This window comes from Physella acuta, unplaced genomic scaffold, assembly GCF_028476545.2.
Source record: "Physella acuta isolate Inbredline_101_S28 unplaced genomic scaffold, ASM2847654v3 ptg000471l, whole genome shotgun sequence".
NCBI lineage: Eukaryota > Metazoa > Mollusca > Gastropoda > Physidae > Physella > Physella acuta.
The window spans coordinates 102,016-119,614 of record NW_026731990.1 but is presented as its reverse complement, the minus strand read 5'-3'; the positions used below and the strand labels follow the sequence as shown (position 1 = coordinate 119,614).

The 17,599-nt window shown below is 39.3% G+C and overlaps 1 protein-coding gene across 1 annotated transcript; it reads right to left on the bottom strand.

The window, feature by feature from the left end:
- Positions 1–2,919: 2,919 nt before the first annotated feature.
- On the bottom strand, positions 2,920–17,506 carry LOC131943874 (multiple epidermal growth factor-like domains protein 6). The gene is made up of 9 exons (XM_059304175.1): positions 17,395–17,506; positions 16,700–16,837; positions 9,866–10,003; positions 8,097–8,234; positions 5,834–5,971; positions 5,031–5,168; positions 4,019–4,156; positions 3,652–3,711; positions 2,920–3,096 (listed from the first exon to the last, which is right to left on the bottom strand). The coding sequence occupies exons 1-9, from the start codon at positions 17,396–17,398 to the stop codon at positions 2,963–2,965; spliced, it is 1,026 nt and encodes a 341-aa protein (XP_059160158.1). The 5' UTR covers positions 17,399–17,506; the 3' UTR covers positions 2,920–2,962.
- Between the last annotated feature and the right edge of the window lie 93 nt (positions 17,507–17,599).

Below are 17,599 nucleotides of genomic sequence, written 5' to 3'. Positions count from 1 at the left end.
AACAGCAGTTATTGGCCTTGTTAAGGGTTGAAGACGTGAATATAACAGCAGTTATTGGCCTTGTTAAGGGTTGAAGACGTGAATATAAAAGCAGTTATTGGCCTTGTTAAGGGTTGAAGACGTGAATATAAAAGCAGTTATTGGCCTTGTTAAGGGTTGAAGACGTGAATATAACAGCAGTTATTGGCCTTGTTAAGGGTTGAAGACGTGAATATAAAAGCAGTTATTGGCCTTGTTAAGGGTTGAAGACGTGAATATAACAGCAGTTATTGGCCTTGTTAAGGGTTGAAGACGTGAATATAAAAGCAGTTATTGGCCTTGTTAAGGGTTGAAGACGTGAATATAACAGCAGTTATTGGCCTTGTTAAGGGTTGAAGACGTGAATATAAAAGCAGTTATTGGCCTTGTTAAGGGTTGAAGACGTGAATATAAAAGCAGTTATTGGCCTTGTTAAGGGTTGAAGACGTGAATATAACAGCAGTTATTGGCCTTGTTAAGGGTAGAAGACGTGAATATAAAAGCAGTTATTGGCCTTGTTAAGGGTTGAAGACGTGAATATAACAGCAGTTATTGGCCTTCGTAAGGGTTAAAGACGTGAATATAAAAGCAGTTATTGGCCTTGTTAAGGGTTGAAGACGTGAATATAAAAGCAGTTATTGGCCTTGTTAAGGGTTGAAGACGTGAATATAACAGCAGTTATTGGCCTTGTTAAGGGTTGAAGACGTGAATATAAAAGCAGTTATTGGCCTTGTTAAGGGTTGAAGACGTGAATATAACAGCAGTTATTGGCCTTGTTAAGGGTTGAAGACGTGAATATAACAGCAGTTATTGGCCTTGTTAAGGGTTTAAGAAGGCAATATAACAGCAGTTATTGGCCTTGTTAAGGGTTAAAGACGTGAATATAACAGCAGTTATTGGCCTTGTTAAGGGTTAAAGACATGAATATAACAGCAGTTATTGGCCTTGTTAAGGGTTGAAGACGTGAATATAAAAGCAGTTATTGGCCTTCTTAAGGGTTAAAGAAGGCAATATAACAGCAGTTATTGGAATTGTTAATATAGCAGCAGCTATACTGTCAACGATATAAAAATTTTCTAATGGATATATTCCAATAACTGCTAAAGGATATATTACAAATCAAATGACGTGCTCATAATTAACCTGCTTTAAGTGTGTTCACATTATGTTTTAAAAAAAAAATGTGTAATTATTTGTTGTGATTAAAACTAACGCTAAATTTAAATTGTTTTTAATTGTGTGTATAAATATAACGCTTAAAACAATAAACACTAACACTTTGTGCAAACAAATTGTGAGGGAAATATGATAGGTCGCTGTGTAATGCTGTCAACATCTCTTTAACAACTCCTACTTATATTTATATTCTTCTTCTTCGCCTTTTAAATCATAAGTAGCATGCGCCATTTACAATAAATGTATAGTAATATAGTAATATTCATAACACACGAAAAATTATTTAGTATGTAATATGTAGAATTTAAATCCGTTTTATTTATATTTAATTAAAATGTAATAGAATGTTCCAACCTTCGAGTTAAATAGTAACTTTACACCACACTATCATGATGTTCGGTCCTTTGCTATTTATTTCCGTTACATTCCTACTCTGTCAAGAGTTAGATGTATGGCTTTCATATTTTCTTTGCACCAGGTATTTTGGTCTCCGGTTTTTGTCTTGGTCCCCTAAGACATGTCTTGTCTTGTACTACTAGGTGTCGGTTTGCTTATCGAATGGCCTATACATCATCACCTTCTTCACCCGAATTCCATTCTTCAGTGAGAATTGTTTTCTTATTTTTCTCTACTGTATTAAACCATGTTCACAGTGCAGAAAATCAACTGTTTACTCAAATTAAATAACATTAGTTCGGTTTAAAACACATATAATAATTCAACTTTTTTAAAGTTGTAGAAATTACTTCCGATCAGTTTTGTTTACAATAACGACACAAATTAATTTGAAAATTTGATAGAAAACATTGATCAATTTAAAAAAAAATGAGCTTTATTTTATGAGACATCATTGAAAATATACAGCAATTATTTGCTCAATCTTAGCATACTAATCAAACATGCATACACATTTATAAGAACATCATATTCGGTCGCTATAAATATACCGATCGTTAATACGGGCTCATGCTTTTGTTCATAAGGCAAGCAAACTGGAACAGTATCTAGGTAAATTAAGTAGAGAAACCTCTTTAGACCGAGCGATGAATTCGCCAGATGAAGTAGAGTTCATGTTGCTTGACCTCGGCAGGTGTGGTCAGCACGTTGCCCAGCAGAGTTTACTCAGGTACTATAACAGCTGGGTGGACTCAGGGACGTTCTTTAGAATACATGGACCCGGATTCGAACTCGAGAATTTCGGGTTAGCAACCTAGCGCTCTACCTCTTAGGCCACGCCTTCCCACATCTACGCAGATTAAATCAGGGTTAGGAATCGCTCACCCATGTTTCCAGCCACTTGACGTTCACCCCCCCCTTGTGTATCTCAACCAGAGTTTCTTCCAGGCATCTTTTCTGGTGAGGGGGGATATACTTTTAACAGTATCCACCCCCCCCCCCCCCAATAAAATAAAAATAAATCTCAGGTGTCCCTCAGGAGAAAAAAGTCTGGAAGAAACACTGATCTCAACACCTAGTTTGGACAAGATGGACGTCTGGTCAGGGGTTCCACTTTCTGTTACTACTAAATGAACCAGTTCACTATCAAATCAATCAAGCAATAAATCAATTGAAGACACATTTTTTTAGCCAATCACAAACACATCTTGCAAAAAAAAAAATACCCCGCGAATCAGAAACTTAATAAGAATGAATAAAAATAAATAAATCTTAAAGCTTCTTAAATTTCCCTGTATTAAACCAGTAAATTCGCCAGATGGTAGGATATTCTTATCACAGCACTCTCCTTCACGTGAAACAACTAAAGTCGTCAAGGTTTTCCCCCCAGCAATTCCTTCAGTTCATTCCTCTGTCGACGTCCTCGCTTGATCTCCATCTGGGCTCGCTCTAGTGTCTCCTCGTACTGGTTCATTAGCGTGTACAACAGTATACTGCGACTCTCCGCTGTGGAGGTGTGCAAAAAATAGTGTGCAAGAAAAATAATGATACAGAGATGTACACAGTGGCGTTACTAGTTCGGGTGTTACCCGGTGCGGTAACTGGGGGTGTCAACCCCACCTCATGACAACAATTTTTCATTTTTAGTTTGATGTCACCCCTCTTACTTTTTTGTAATATTAACTTAATAAAATATTTTATTTTGACATAATGTTTTACAATTTTTCGCACTAAATGGTGTAACCCGGTGCGGACTGCACCCCCGCCCCTGCTTTGTGACGCCACTGGATACACACAAAAAATAAGCACATTATATAGGACACATATGTTCTACAACAGTTTGAGGATAAAAAAAGAAGTGAAAATATTACACGGATATAATGATTTGTTCAATGAGAGTTGATTGACAGAATAAATTCGACTTTTTAATCAGGAGCAGGTTCTGGACCTACATACTGTACACATTACGGCATTAAGTAGTAGTTGAAATATGTATTACGGGGAACCCCATCCCCTCTCTCATACCCTCCACACGTTAAAGTCGTCTGTTTTGTAACCTACCCGATAGCTCGTTATAAAATTTCTGCTTTTCGCTTTCAGGATTTTCGTTGAAATCACCGGCTGAAATTTTAAATAAAAATATTATTTAATGTTTTGATTATTTTTCATAGTAAGTGATAATACTCATTTTTAAATATCCTTAATTATAAGAAACACAAAAAAAATCGTTATTTTTTATATAACACATAATTTCAGTACCATAATGAAAAATATAAATATAAATAAATAAAACTCTTTCTGTTGTTATGATAAGAAATAGGCTTTTTAACAAAGCTCTCAGACATTATTTATTGACCGGATGCGGCCCGCAGTCCAACACCCAATTACAACACAGCTAGACTAGAGAATGAACGCAGACCAAACCTACCTAGACTACAGTCAACACCCCAGAAGTTGTCGGCACAACCCTTGAGGCAGTGGCCCGTCTCGGCGTGACATACAAGGCCCACACACTTAGGGGAGCACTTTTGTTTGCAGCCCAGGCCGTAGGTACCAATGCTGCAGTCTGTAGACAAGCAGGAGCAGACAATTGAAATGCATAATTATTTAAAACAACAATTAAGATGGTGGTCTATATACAGTCAAATGGTAAAAAAAAATACGATGGTACACAATATCTAAAAGAACAAGTAGTACATTACTCGTATTTGTTAACCCATTTTATTGTATTGATACTAACTGTCTGTTAAATGTATTGCTCTTCTATATGATAAACTTTATAAAAATCAATTGACTGGCGTAACATATAATTCGGTAAAAGTGAGAGGTTATTGTATTGTCGCAGTGGCGTAGCGAAGTCGGGTGTCACCCGGTGCGGCACTTAATGGTGTCACCCCCCCCCCCGAGGCGCAGCGACCCTCTCGGGGACATATTTTTGATTTGCACCTCCCCTCAAACTTTTGATTTGCACCCCCACATCAAACTTTCGATTTGCACCCCACTCCTCTCAAAGTTTTCTCTATATGTTTTGCTAAATTTTGCCTTGGTGTCACTCCCCTAAATTGTGTCACCCGGTGCGGCGGTCCGCCCCCCCCCACCCCCCATCTCCACGCCTTTGTATTGTCGTCAAAACTACACATGTAAGCTAGAAATTAATTTATCAATAGCAAAGTACCCTTTCAAAGCAGACGGTAAATTGCGAAGGTGAAGAAGAGTCCATCGGTTTCCGTCTGGCTTTTTGTGACGGAGGGGAGGGGGGGGGGAGGTAAAAATCGTCAAAAAAAGCGTGACGTCATTTATGGATGACCCCTTACTAAACCCCCTAAACTTGTAACTTTAACACCCCTGATCTCAACACAATCTCTTAACGTACACCCAAAAGAAAAATGTCTGAAAGAAACCTTGATCTATGTAAAGATAGTTAAATGATGACTAGATACCTTCTTCGCACTGGTCTCCTTGGTAACCAATGATACAGCCTCGCTTGCAGTATCCGGTAACGGAGTGGCAGAGGCCTTCAGTACACCTGGATGAGCAGGCCTGGGCACAGTTGGCACCGTATAGACCTATGACACACTCTGGAACAGAGGAAGTAGAGCTGATCAGTTTTTGTTTGCCGGTAAAAATGGTGATACTTTCTTAATAAATAATCCTTGATGAGACTTCGCAATAATAATAAATATTTTGTATAATAATTTTGTTCGTGTAATTTATAAGAATTTGATGTATTGTTCGGTTACTTATTTGATAAAAGGCCTGCTGAAATAAGGCTAAACAAAGAGACCCCGTTATGTTAAAGAAACACATCAAAACACAGCGTTTATACTTGCGACATATATACCATACACTTCTAGAAAAAGAACTCGGTCATTTTAGAACATGTATGGGGGGGGGGGGAACCTACTCACTTATTGTAAAGTAATTTTTCTAGACATGTATACTATACATGTATAGAAAAAAACTCGGTCATTTCAGAACATGTATAGGTGTGGGGGGAATCTACTCATTTATTGCGAAGTTGTTTTTGTTTTCTAGACATGTATAAAAACATGTCGTAAGTTGAACACACCTTTATGTTTGCATTACTTAGTTCGATCTCTCTTTTACTAGCTGTACAAGTTCATTGACTTTCATGAACTATGCGGGTAAACAAGTCAACCACTAGTTCAGGCTAAAGAATAGTGATTTACAGCTCCTGTAAACTACTAGTTCATGATAAGGAATAATGATTGACAGCTCCTACCCTGGTCACATACGTCGCCTTGGTAACCGGATGCGCAGCCGTACGGGCACTTGCCAGTGATGTAGTCGCACGTGGCGTTGACACAGTTCGGAGGGCACCGGATGTTACAGCCCGCCCCGTAGAAGCCGATCTTGCAACCTAGCAACGGGGTAATAAAAGACAGTCTTCAATCTTTATAAAGGATCGTATGTAAAGGACGTCACATTCGTAGATGATTAAGGAGTAGAGGGGGGGGGGCGGAAGTGGTTGTGACGATGTGTGACGAGTGGGGAAGGGGGGTAGAAAGTATGGCGACACTTTTTTTGTTTATTAAAAAGTAATGCTAGAAATTGAATTTCAGCATTTATTTCGGTTTTAAAACGACTGGTTGTGTGCATTGTTATAGAAATGTATTGGTATACTCACTGTTTCAAAGAGCTCAGTGAGTTTTCAAAGAAATTGATATTTTAAAAACCCTATTATGGTGAGGTTTGCTGTCATTTTAGGGAGGGTGTGTCTGTCCTTTTTGATGATGTTTGACAATGAAGAGTGGAAGGTAAATAACGTCAAAAAAAAAAACAACAAAACATAACGTCATTAATAGTTAACCCCTAACTAAAACTAAGAAGTTTTCTCGACTGAGTTGCACACTACTTGGTCTTTATTGATTCTTATTAACCCAAACACCAGCCTTACACACCAATATCTAGTTTTGTTAATTAAAAAAATTGGATAGGTAATTTATGATTGTCAAGGATACTAATTTTATGCCTAACCTTAGCTCCTTAGCTTTTATCAAGATGTTACCCATTACAAGACATTATAGATACACTAGTAAACCGACTTTATAGATAGAGTAATAGAAAGACTTGATAGGTACACGTGTAAACAGGGGCGGAACTACAGTGCCGCCAGACCCCGCAATGCGGGGGGGCCCACGCCATTTAGGGGCCCACGGCCGACCATAATAATTTTTTTATAGTTAAAAAAAAATTAATTTTCTTGCATTTTTGACTTGATGGTCGTTTTGTAAAAAGATTACTGTAGCTGCAGTTGGATTATCTTTATTATATAGACACCACCCCACGCTCTTGTATATTCTTTTTCCCTTTTTTTATAAACCGCTGTGAAAGCCGAGTCCTCTTTCTCCTACAATCGAACTTATCAAAGATAAGCAAACGTTCAAGCCACTTCCATGACTTATTTCCCTTTTTAAACAATCAAATAGGGGTGCTAACAAGCTCCTTTTAATAGATTTGTACTAAACAAATTAAAAAGCAATTACTTCTCTTAATTGTTATTTTTTTACTACTTACTAAAGAATGACATTGTATAAAAAGGAAAGGTATTTAAGATTAATAATATAAATACAAAAAAACATAAAAATAAACATAACACGAGACACCATTACTTATACAAAGCTTTCATGTTTTATATTCTGTTGACCGAACGAATGTTATATGTAAGAGGTCTTTTATCAGAGATAAAAGTTTAATTTTAAAACAGAGTAACGCACTTACATACATGACGAAATGTTGTAATTTGTATTAATTAAAAACCCGAACAGGCCAGTAATGAGTATCCTATGTACATATTTAGTGTTTGTATATATATATATATATATATATATATATATATATATATATATATATATATATATATATATATATATATATGTATATATATATATATATATATATATATATATATATATATATATATATAATATATATATATATATATATATATATGGGGGGGGGCCTAAAAAATGTTTTTGCGGGGTGGCCCTTTTTTTTCTAGTTCCGCCACTGCGTGTAAAAAGACTTTATTGATAGACTAGTAAAAGATATTTATAGATAGAGTAGTAAAAAGACTTTATATATTATACACTAGTACAAAAGCTTTATAGATAGAGTAGTAAAAAGTCATTATATAAACACAAGTAAAATGACTTTATCGATAGAGTAGTAAAAAGACATAAATACACTAGTAGAAAGACATTATATATAAATTAGTAAAAAAAGACATTATAGATACACAAGTAAAAGGCATTATAGATACACTTGTAAAAAGACTTTATAGATTGACTAGAAAAAAAGACAATAGATTGACTAGTAAAATTAGTTTTCCGCATGTAGCCTTGGTCAACAATAGGGATAAGTTAGAATATAATCTTCAAATATGGTATTGCATTAGCTCATTTTTTAATATTATGCTATACATCTATTTTTGTATAAATGCAAATTTAGTAGCGTTAATTATTAATTAATTTAAGACCGCCCACCTTTTTCACACCTGTCACCAAATAGACCGGAGACACACCCTTCGAGACAGTTTCCCGTCACGTGATGGCACGCCCTGTTGAGACAGTTCTTGGAGCAGTAGGACTGACAGCCCGGACCGTGGGTGCCTTTAGAACATTCTGGAAGGACGATTGGTTACATGGAAATAACTGGGCAATGTATGTATGTCTACTCACCTGTCGCACCTGTCTACTTAACTGTCTAACCTGTACCGCATGCCTACTCCTGTCACACTTGTCTATTCCCCTCACACACCTGTCTACTCACCTCTATCACACCTGTCTACTCACCTGTCTACTCACCTATCTACTCATCTGTCTACTCAAGTGTCACACATGTCTAAACACCTGCACAACCTGTCAACTCACCTGTCACACATGTGTACTCAACTGTCTGTTCACCCATCACACCTGACAACTGACCTAAAACACATGTCTACCTACCTGTCATACCTGTCTACTCACATGTCCCACCTGTCTACTCACCTGTCCAACTAATTTACTCACCTATCACACCTGTCTACTCACCAGTCCCACATGTCAACTCACCTATTACACCTGTTTAATCACTGTCACACCTGTCTACTGACCTATCACACCTGTCTACTCACCTATCACACCTGTCTACTCACCTATCACCTGTCTACTAACCTGTCGCATCTGTCTACTCATCTGTCACACCTGTCTACTCACCTGTCACACCTGTCTACTCACCTGTCCAACTAATTTACTCACCTGTCACACCTGTCTACTGACCTATCACAATTGTCTACTCACCTGTCACACCTGTCTACTGACCTGTCACACCTGTCTACTCACCTGTCACACCTGTCTACTGACCTATCACAATTGTCTACTCACCTGTCACACCTGTCTACTGACCTGTCACACATGTCTACTGACCTATCACAATTGTCTACTGACCTGTCACACCTGTCTACTGACCTGTCACACATGTCTACTGACCTATCACAATTGTCTACTCACCTGTCACACCTGTCTACTCACCTGTCACACCTGTCTACTCACCTGTCACACCTGTCTGCTCATCTGTCACACCTGTCTACTCACCTGTCCAACTAATTTACTCACCTGTCACACCTGTCTACTGACCTGTCACACATGTCCACTGACCTATCACAATTGTCTACTCACCTGTCACACCTGTCTACTCACCTGTCACACCTGTCTACTCACCTGTCACACCTGTCTGCTCATCTGTCACACCTGTCTACTCACCTGTCCAACTAATTTACTCACCTGTCACACCTGTCTACTGACCTGTCACACATGTCTACTGACCTATCACAATTGTCTACTCACCTGTCACACCTGTCTACTCGTCTGTCACACCTGTCTACCCACCTGTCACACCTGTCTACCCACCTGTCACACATGTCTACTCACCTGTCTACAAACCTGTATCACCTGTCTACACACCTGTCCCACCTGTCTACTCACCTCTTTCACACCTGTCTACCCACCTGTCACACCTGTCTACCCACCTGTCATACATGTCTACTCACCTGTCTACAAACCCGTATCACCTGTCTACACACCTGTCCCACCTATCCTCACACCTGTCCCACCTGTCTACACACCAGTCCCACCTGTCTACCCACCTGTACCACCTGTCTACTCACCTTTTACACCTGTCTACTCACCTGTCACCACGTCTACACACCTGACCCACCTGTCTACTCACCTCTATCACATCTGTCTACTCACCTCTATCACACCTGTCTACTCACCTCTATCACACCTGCTCCCCACGTACCCAGGAACACACCCCTCCAGACAGATGGCCGATACGTGATGACATGCACTATTAGTGCAGTTACTTGAACAGGCGGAGCTACAGTTTACTCCGTAAAAGCCTCGATCACAGTCTATAGACAGATACAATTAAAAACATCATTGTAAAAATCTTCCTTAATTCTTACATTATTTAATTTTAAATAAAACCCAATAAAGATAAATAGGTATAGTGTGTACGAATTGTTTCTGTCGTATGGCTGGGAAACAACTTATATACAGATATACGTATCTACATATATATATATATATATATATATATATATATATATATATATATATATATATATATATATATATACAAACATATATATATATACATAGATATATATATATATACATATATATATATATATATATATATATATATATATATATATATATATATATATATATATATATATATATATATATATATATATATATATATATATATATATATATATATACATATACATATATATCTACATATATATATATATATATATATATATATATATATATATATATATATATATATATATATATATATATATATATATTATATATATATATATATATATATATATATATATATATATATATATATATATATATATATATATATATGTAACTAGGGTAGTTACCATACTATGGTTAACAACGTATTACAGTCTGATGCAACTGATAACGATCATAAAGCCACGGCGTATTTTGGAAGGATACGACAAGCCGCTGTCAACTTTGACACGACTTGGCTGATGTAACAGTGCAGGTGTTCTATTGATCGGACTGATGAGACAACTGCGTAGTAATCGGAAGGCGAGATATTCGGATTGAACATAACTATGATAGAACCGAATACGATTACGAATACGAAGGGATATATAGGAAGGCGACGGCTGAGAACAGGAGAGTGGGGATGGATCAGTCAGTCAGTCAGTAAGAGGAGTATCAGAGACAGTGACAGGATCAGTATCAAGTTGGTTATTGAACGGGTTAGCCGTATTGTGTTAATAAGGACGATAGACATGTGCATTCAGTTATGAGACTAGTGAGGACTGTTGGGGGTCAGTTGATTCAGACTATTATTGTGAAGCATTTCTTTTGATTCATTATATTATTGTGAAGCATTTCTTTGATTCATGTAATAAAAGGATCAATAGTGAACCTGCATCTTCGAGTATCTATACTGTGGTCGATGTTGTGTAGAATGAGTGGTTAGACTCGTTAACATTTGGCACTACAGGCAAATAGACTCGTTACATTTGGCGTTGTCGAGCAGAAGATGCAACTACGCTCGGTCACATTTGGCGCTGCGGACAGGATGATTCAATTAGACCAGCCGCTTTGGGCACCCATTATCAACCTAGATTCAGTTCATAACTGTGTTTCGTGTGTGTGTGAATTCGGACATTCAGGAACAGTGAAAATTGAGGAACGAGGAAAATTTTTCATACACACACGGTAAGAAAGGTCTTTTCTTTTTTTACTCAAGGAATAAAAATTATAATGTCTACTCTGGACGAGAAGCAGACCCATATTGTGGTCCTGCCCAGAGAGTCCCACATTAACAAATTTTACGGGGACGGTGATCCAGCTTTAACCAACAGGTTCAGTGAAGAGGTCAAAGCGGCCTGGGCCTCGAGATACATGTCACCAGAGGAAAGATTAAGACTGCTGATGGGCAGTATAGGAGAGACGGTTAGGGCAGAGGTCAAATGCCACGATAAAACCATCCAATCAGATCCAGATAAGGTGCTGGATCTAATTATGGAGACCTTTGGGGAGAGACGGTCGGGATCGCAACTGCTATCGGGGTTCGTAGGCTTAAAGCAGAGAATGGCGGAGAGTGTGATGGAGTATTCACACCGAATGAACAGGGCCTTTGATTCGGTAAAGGGCAAAACACCTGACATTGATGTGCGCCTACTGAGGGACCATTTCATCGAGGGGCTAGCAACCCCGATCTTAAGGAGAGAGTTGAAAGAAGAGGTCTACAAAGACCCGCAGTTGACCTTCCTTCAGGTCAGGAACTCAGCAGGTCCGAGGATGAGGACCAATCGAACTGTTCGGTAGAGAAAGTCTCTGTGCCGGAACAGAAACAATCCCCACCCACAGGGACCGGCACGATGGAAACCATGATGGCTCAACTGTTGGCCCACCTGGATAAGGTTGACCAACGATTGGAGAGGTTAGAAAGCAGGGCAACAGCTGAGAATCAGGGCAAAAACGGGACAAAACAGGGACAGGTTGGACAGCCGCGACCTGCCGGTCCATCGCTCCGGTGGACGGCTGAAGGTCGACCAATTTGCTTGTCCTGCTCACAACCCGGACATATGGCACGGTACTGTCCGGTGAAACGATCGCCCTCTGTAAGGCAGGTCAAGGCTACAGAGCGGCGAGGTTATGGCGTAAGAAACAAAAGGAAACAAACAATGAAAGAGTCTCAAACAAGACTCGAAGAGAAATTATCAGATATTGAAAAAATGAACTGTGAAATGAACTTGAATGTTGAAAAGTTTCAAGTGAACAATTTGTTGGCTAAGAAGAAAAATGATGATAAGGAAGAAATTGGTAGACTCAATAATGAGATCTCAAGGTTAACCATGAAACTGGGTAGCGAAAGTTCATGCAAATTAAAAGCACAGGAGAAATGTTCATCTTTAGAGTGTCTGTTATCTGAAGAAGAAAATAGAAAATTTGTACCTGGTTTTGCAAAAATTGCCGCACCGTTGCATGACTTGGTAAACAAAATGACAAAGAAACACAGTAAGGAGAAAAAGAAAGGCAAAACACAACTGATAGGTGAATTATGGACTGAGGAATGCCTGAACTCGTTTAAGCTACTGAAAAATGCTTTGACAGAGGCGCCGATATTAGGATACGCAGACTTTGACAAACCATTTCGGCTAGAAATTGACGCCAGCTCTAAAGGTCTGGGAGCTGTGCTATCACAACAACAAGAGCAAGGTTTCAGGGTTATTGCGTATGCCAGTCGAGCTCTGAAGGAATCAGAGAAGAACATGACAAATTACAGCGCCATGAAACTAGAACTTTTGACATTAAAATGGGCTGTGACTGAAAAATTCAGGGACTATCTATTAGGTGCTAAATGTGTGGTATACACTGACAATAACCCCCTCAGTCACCTAAAGACAGCAAAGTTGGGATCCATCGAACAGCGATGGGCAGCAGAATTGGCACTCTTTGACCTGGAGATAAAATATCGCCCGGGGCGGTCCAATGGCAATGCGGACGCCTTATCAAGGAATCCTTACGAGAGACCGGGCGATGAGGAAGAAACGCTGACAGGAATATGTGAGGTCAGAGCGTCAACAGATATCCCTCACGGGGTGCAAGTGATGCAAAACTGGCAGACCGGGGTGGAGCACATATCCACAGAGCCCGGACATATGGACATTAGTGATTTTAATTGCCTTAATCACAAAGAGATAAGAGATGCCCAGAGAACGGATAGTGGCTTACAGCCGCTGTTGAAACACGTCCAGGAACAAAAATTCCCAATAAGAAGGGAAAGAGAACAGTTTGGTCGGGAAACAAAGAAACTACTGAGTCAGTGGGACCGTCTCAGTATAAAGGATGGTGTTCTCATGCGGAGAATTCATGACCAAATAGATGGGACAATACACCAGGTGGTGGTGCCTGGACAGTTACGAGAAGAAGTGCTAAGGTTGGCACATGACAGGGCAGGACACCAGGGTCAGGACAGGACGCACAAAATATTACGACGGAGGTGTTACTGGCCCAATATGGAGATGGAGGTCAAACGCCATTGTGAGGCTTGTGTGAGGTGTCAGCATGCGAAAATGCCAGTTGTTAAAATGAGACAGCCATCAGGACACTTACTGGCGACAAAACCACTAGAGATTGTGGCTATGGACTTTACGTCGTTGGAGCAATCATCGGATGGGACGGAACATGTGTTGGTAATGACTGATGTATTCACCAAATGGACTGTTGCGGTGCCCACACGAGATCAGACGGCCAAAACAGTGGCAAAGGTCTTAATAGAACATTGGTTCATCAAATATGGCATACCAAGACAATTACACTCTGACCAAGGAAGGGCCTTTGAGTCAGAAGTAATTAACCAACTGTGCAGCCACTACGGGATCAACAAATCTAGAACAACCACATTTAATCCGAAAGGAAACGGACAGTGCGAGCGGTTCAACCGCAGCATGCATGATTTGCTGCGTACTCTAGAACCTGAACAGAAAAAACGTTGGCCTGATTTTCTCCCAGAGTTGGTATATCTATACAACTGCACCCCCCATGCCACAACCGGCTTTTCGCCACACATGTTACTGTTCGGACGGGAGGCTCGACTCCCTCTTGACTTGTTCCTAGGGAAAAAGGAAAGTATGACTGGCTCATACACCGCACTAGAATATGTGAATGAACATATGAGACGAATTAGAGAAATGTACAGGGTAGTACAGGAAAGACTAGAACATGAAGCACGGCGAAGGGAACCGCCGGTACAGACAAAGGACCCGCCACTCAAACTGAACGACAGGGTATTACTGCGTAGCCACCCGTTAGGCAGAAACAAAATCCACGACCTCTGGGGACAGGAGATATGGCAAGTCGTGGAGATGCCTAAAGTAGCAGGTGGCCCCTTTAAGATAAGACCCATCAATCACACCAAACCGGATCGGTGGGCGAATATTGCTCAATTAAAGAAATATTGGCATAGTCAAGAAGAGCAGTTACACACAAGGAAACCTAAGACAATTAGGGAACCGGAAACTATAACGGAAATTCACATACCCATCCCGGAACCATGTCACCATCAACAGCACAACAGCGATACACAAGTGGAGGATAACGGCAACAAAGAGGATCCCGTTCCTCCCAGAAGCAGAGAGACAGTAGACCATCAGATAAGTGGTCCGCGGAGAAGTTTGAGAAACAGAAAGAATACGAAATTTTTCGTCAGCAACCATCAATTCTTTCATGGTCGCGCTGGTATGAGAACAGACTGTTCAAATAGTCATAAAAGTGAACTGGTGAAGGCACCAAACGAAAAAAGGTGGATGTGAATTCTAGAACTGCTTTGTGTCTGAGGAATATGATGAAGACACATTTGATATGTGAAATGGGGATAACTGTCAATCTTTTACGAATGTGACGACATTGACAGTGAGTGGAACAATAATTTTTAGCGCAATTTCCATTCTGGAGAATTGCGTTTATTAACGCGTCATTTCTGGATGGATGGATGGATGGATGAATGTATGGATGAATGTGTGTCCGGGCTTTAAGTCGTATCTCCTCCTCAACGAAGCAATATCGATGACTAGTTCCAAAAGCAATTATGTTAAGCAAGTTACAAGAATGAGCATAGGCCATAAAAATTCCGGGTTTCTTTCATGTATTTCCCGGAAAAGCCAAAAAACCTCGAAAAAAAGCAGTTTTTGGCCCATATCTCGTCAACCAGACCACTTAGCGACTTGAAACATGTACCAATCGATTCCTGCCATAATTTAGAGCAATATTGCCGAAGAAAGTTTTCAAAAATATCCTCTCGTTTGGTCACAAATTTTAAAATTACAAAAACACCTACAAACCGATTGTTCTTCTAGCTTGAACGCATCCCAGCATTATACGTCAGAGCTATTTTTAGATAACATAAGGAAATTGCGCATAAATGTCACTAGACTTTTTTAATTAACTTGTTTTTTTACGGCGGTGCTTTTGACTTTGAAGGAGTGCACCTGCCAAGCGTTGTTTGTGGTTGAAAACACACAAAAAAAAGGCGGGGGTGGATGTAACTAGGGTAGTTACCATACTATGGTTAACAACGTATTACAGTCTGATGCAACTGATAACGATCATAAAGCCACGGCGTATTTTGGAAGGATACGACCAGCCGCTGTCAACTTTGACACGACTTGGCTGATGTAACAGTGCAGGTGTTCTATTGATCGGACTGATGAGACAACTGCGTAGTAATCGGAAGGCGAGATATTCGGATTGAACATAACTATGATAGAACCGAATACGATTACGAATACGAAGGGATATATAGGAAGGCGACGGCTGAGAACAGGAGAGTGGGGATGGATCAGTCAGTCAGTCAGTAAGAGGAGTATCAGAGACAGTGACAGGATCAGTATCAAGTTGGTTATTGAACGGGTTAGCCGTATTGTGTTAATAAGGACGATAGACATGTGCATTCAGTTATGTGAAGACTAGTGAGGACTGTTGGGGGTCAGTTGATTCAGACTATTATTGTGAAGCATTTCTTTTGATTCATTATATTATTGTGAAGCATTTCTTTGATTCATGTAATAAAAGGATCAATAGTGAACCTGCATCTTCGAGTATCTATACTGTGGTCGATGTTGTGTAGAATGAGTGGTTAGACTCGTTAACATTTGGCACTACAGGCAAATAGACTCGTTACATTTGGCGTTGTCGAGCAGAAGATGCAACTACGCTCGGTCACATATATATATATATATATATATATATATATATATATATATATATATATATATATATATATATATATACATGTATATATACATGTACATATACATATATAGACCTACACACAAACATACATACATACAACTACCCCCTCCCCGCGCACATTCACAATTTCAAGATGTCATTAAGTTCTTATTATTTTTAGATTATTACGTCATATAACTTTAGTTTCTTTGAACTATTTTGATGCTTTAACATCAGAAACGTATATAATGTCTGACTGTTTCAGCATGTTCAGTTTCATTTGTAACACTTTGTTCACAACTTACTAGTTTCGCAGTTATCCCCCTTAAACCCAGGCGTGCAGCCTCGAGTACAGGCCCCTGTCACGTGATTACACTCGCGGTTCTCACACTTGACTGAGCAGAGGTACCCACACTGGGGTCCGTAGAAACCATCACTGCACGCTTTAATGAAAAATATATATGTATATATAAATTTGTTACATATTTATACACGTTTGGTCAATGAATAGAATAATTTTTTGTTCTTTTTACTTTCAGTTAGTTGCTGCGTATTTGACTATGCAGGTCTTTGATGGTAGTATATGAAACCTAAAGTACAATGTACTCAATTATGTTGGAGGGAAATTCAAAACTACAATTAAAAACGAAGAAGAAGAACCAATAGATCAAGGTACTCATTAGCGCTGAGGGGGCTCAGTCTAAACGGGAAACGAACTCCAGTGTCCTGAATCAATGTACCATGACGTGCTACTTGAAAAAAAAATCTTGAAATTAAATTAAAAAATATTCTTGAGGTATTAAAAAGACTCTTGATTTTTCATAGCTAAATAATAAAAAAAAAAATGAATTGTTTTCAAAACGTTTGTTTTTGTTATTTAGTATCACTATATTTACTATAGTGCAAAAAAGTGAAAATGCTTCATAACTCTGCTATAAAGAAGGTATAGGGTAATCATGGTATACATTAATTATAACATTTTAAAAAAAAATGATCTTACTCATATCACAGTTGTCCCCCCTGTAACCATCGACGCAGCCCTCGTTACATTTCCCTGACAACGGGTCGCAGTGTTGGTTAGCACAGGCTGTAGAGCAGGGCGTGGTGCACCCAGCACCGTAGTACCCGGTCGGACAGCCTGTGGGGGCGGGGGGGGGGGACACACAATTTAGGAAAAAATAGTATTAGTGCAAGAGCTTGGCGCA

Bases quoted from the DNA above. Each gene is read 5' to 3' on its own strand.
- LOC131943874 (XM_059304175.1), bottom strand. The intron at 8,235-9,865 runs GTGAGTAGACAG...TCGTCCTTCCAG, and splicing joins GGGGAGCAGGTGTGATAGAG to AATGTTCTAAAGGCACCCAC. The intron at 5,972-8,096 runs GTGGGCGGTCTT...CCCCGTTGCTAG, and splicing joins TGGTGACAGGTGTGAAAAAG to GTTGCAAGATCGGCTTCTAC.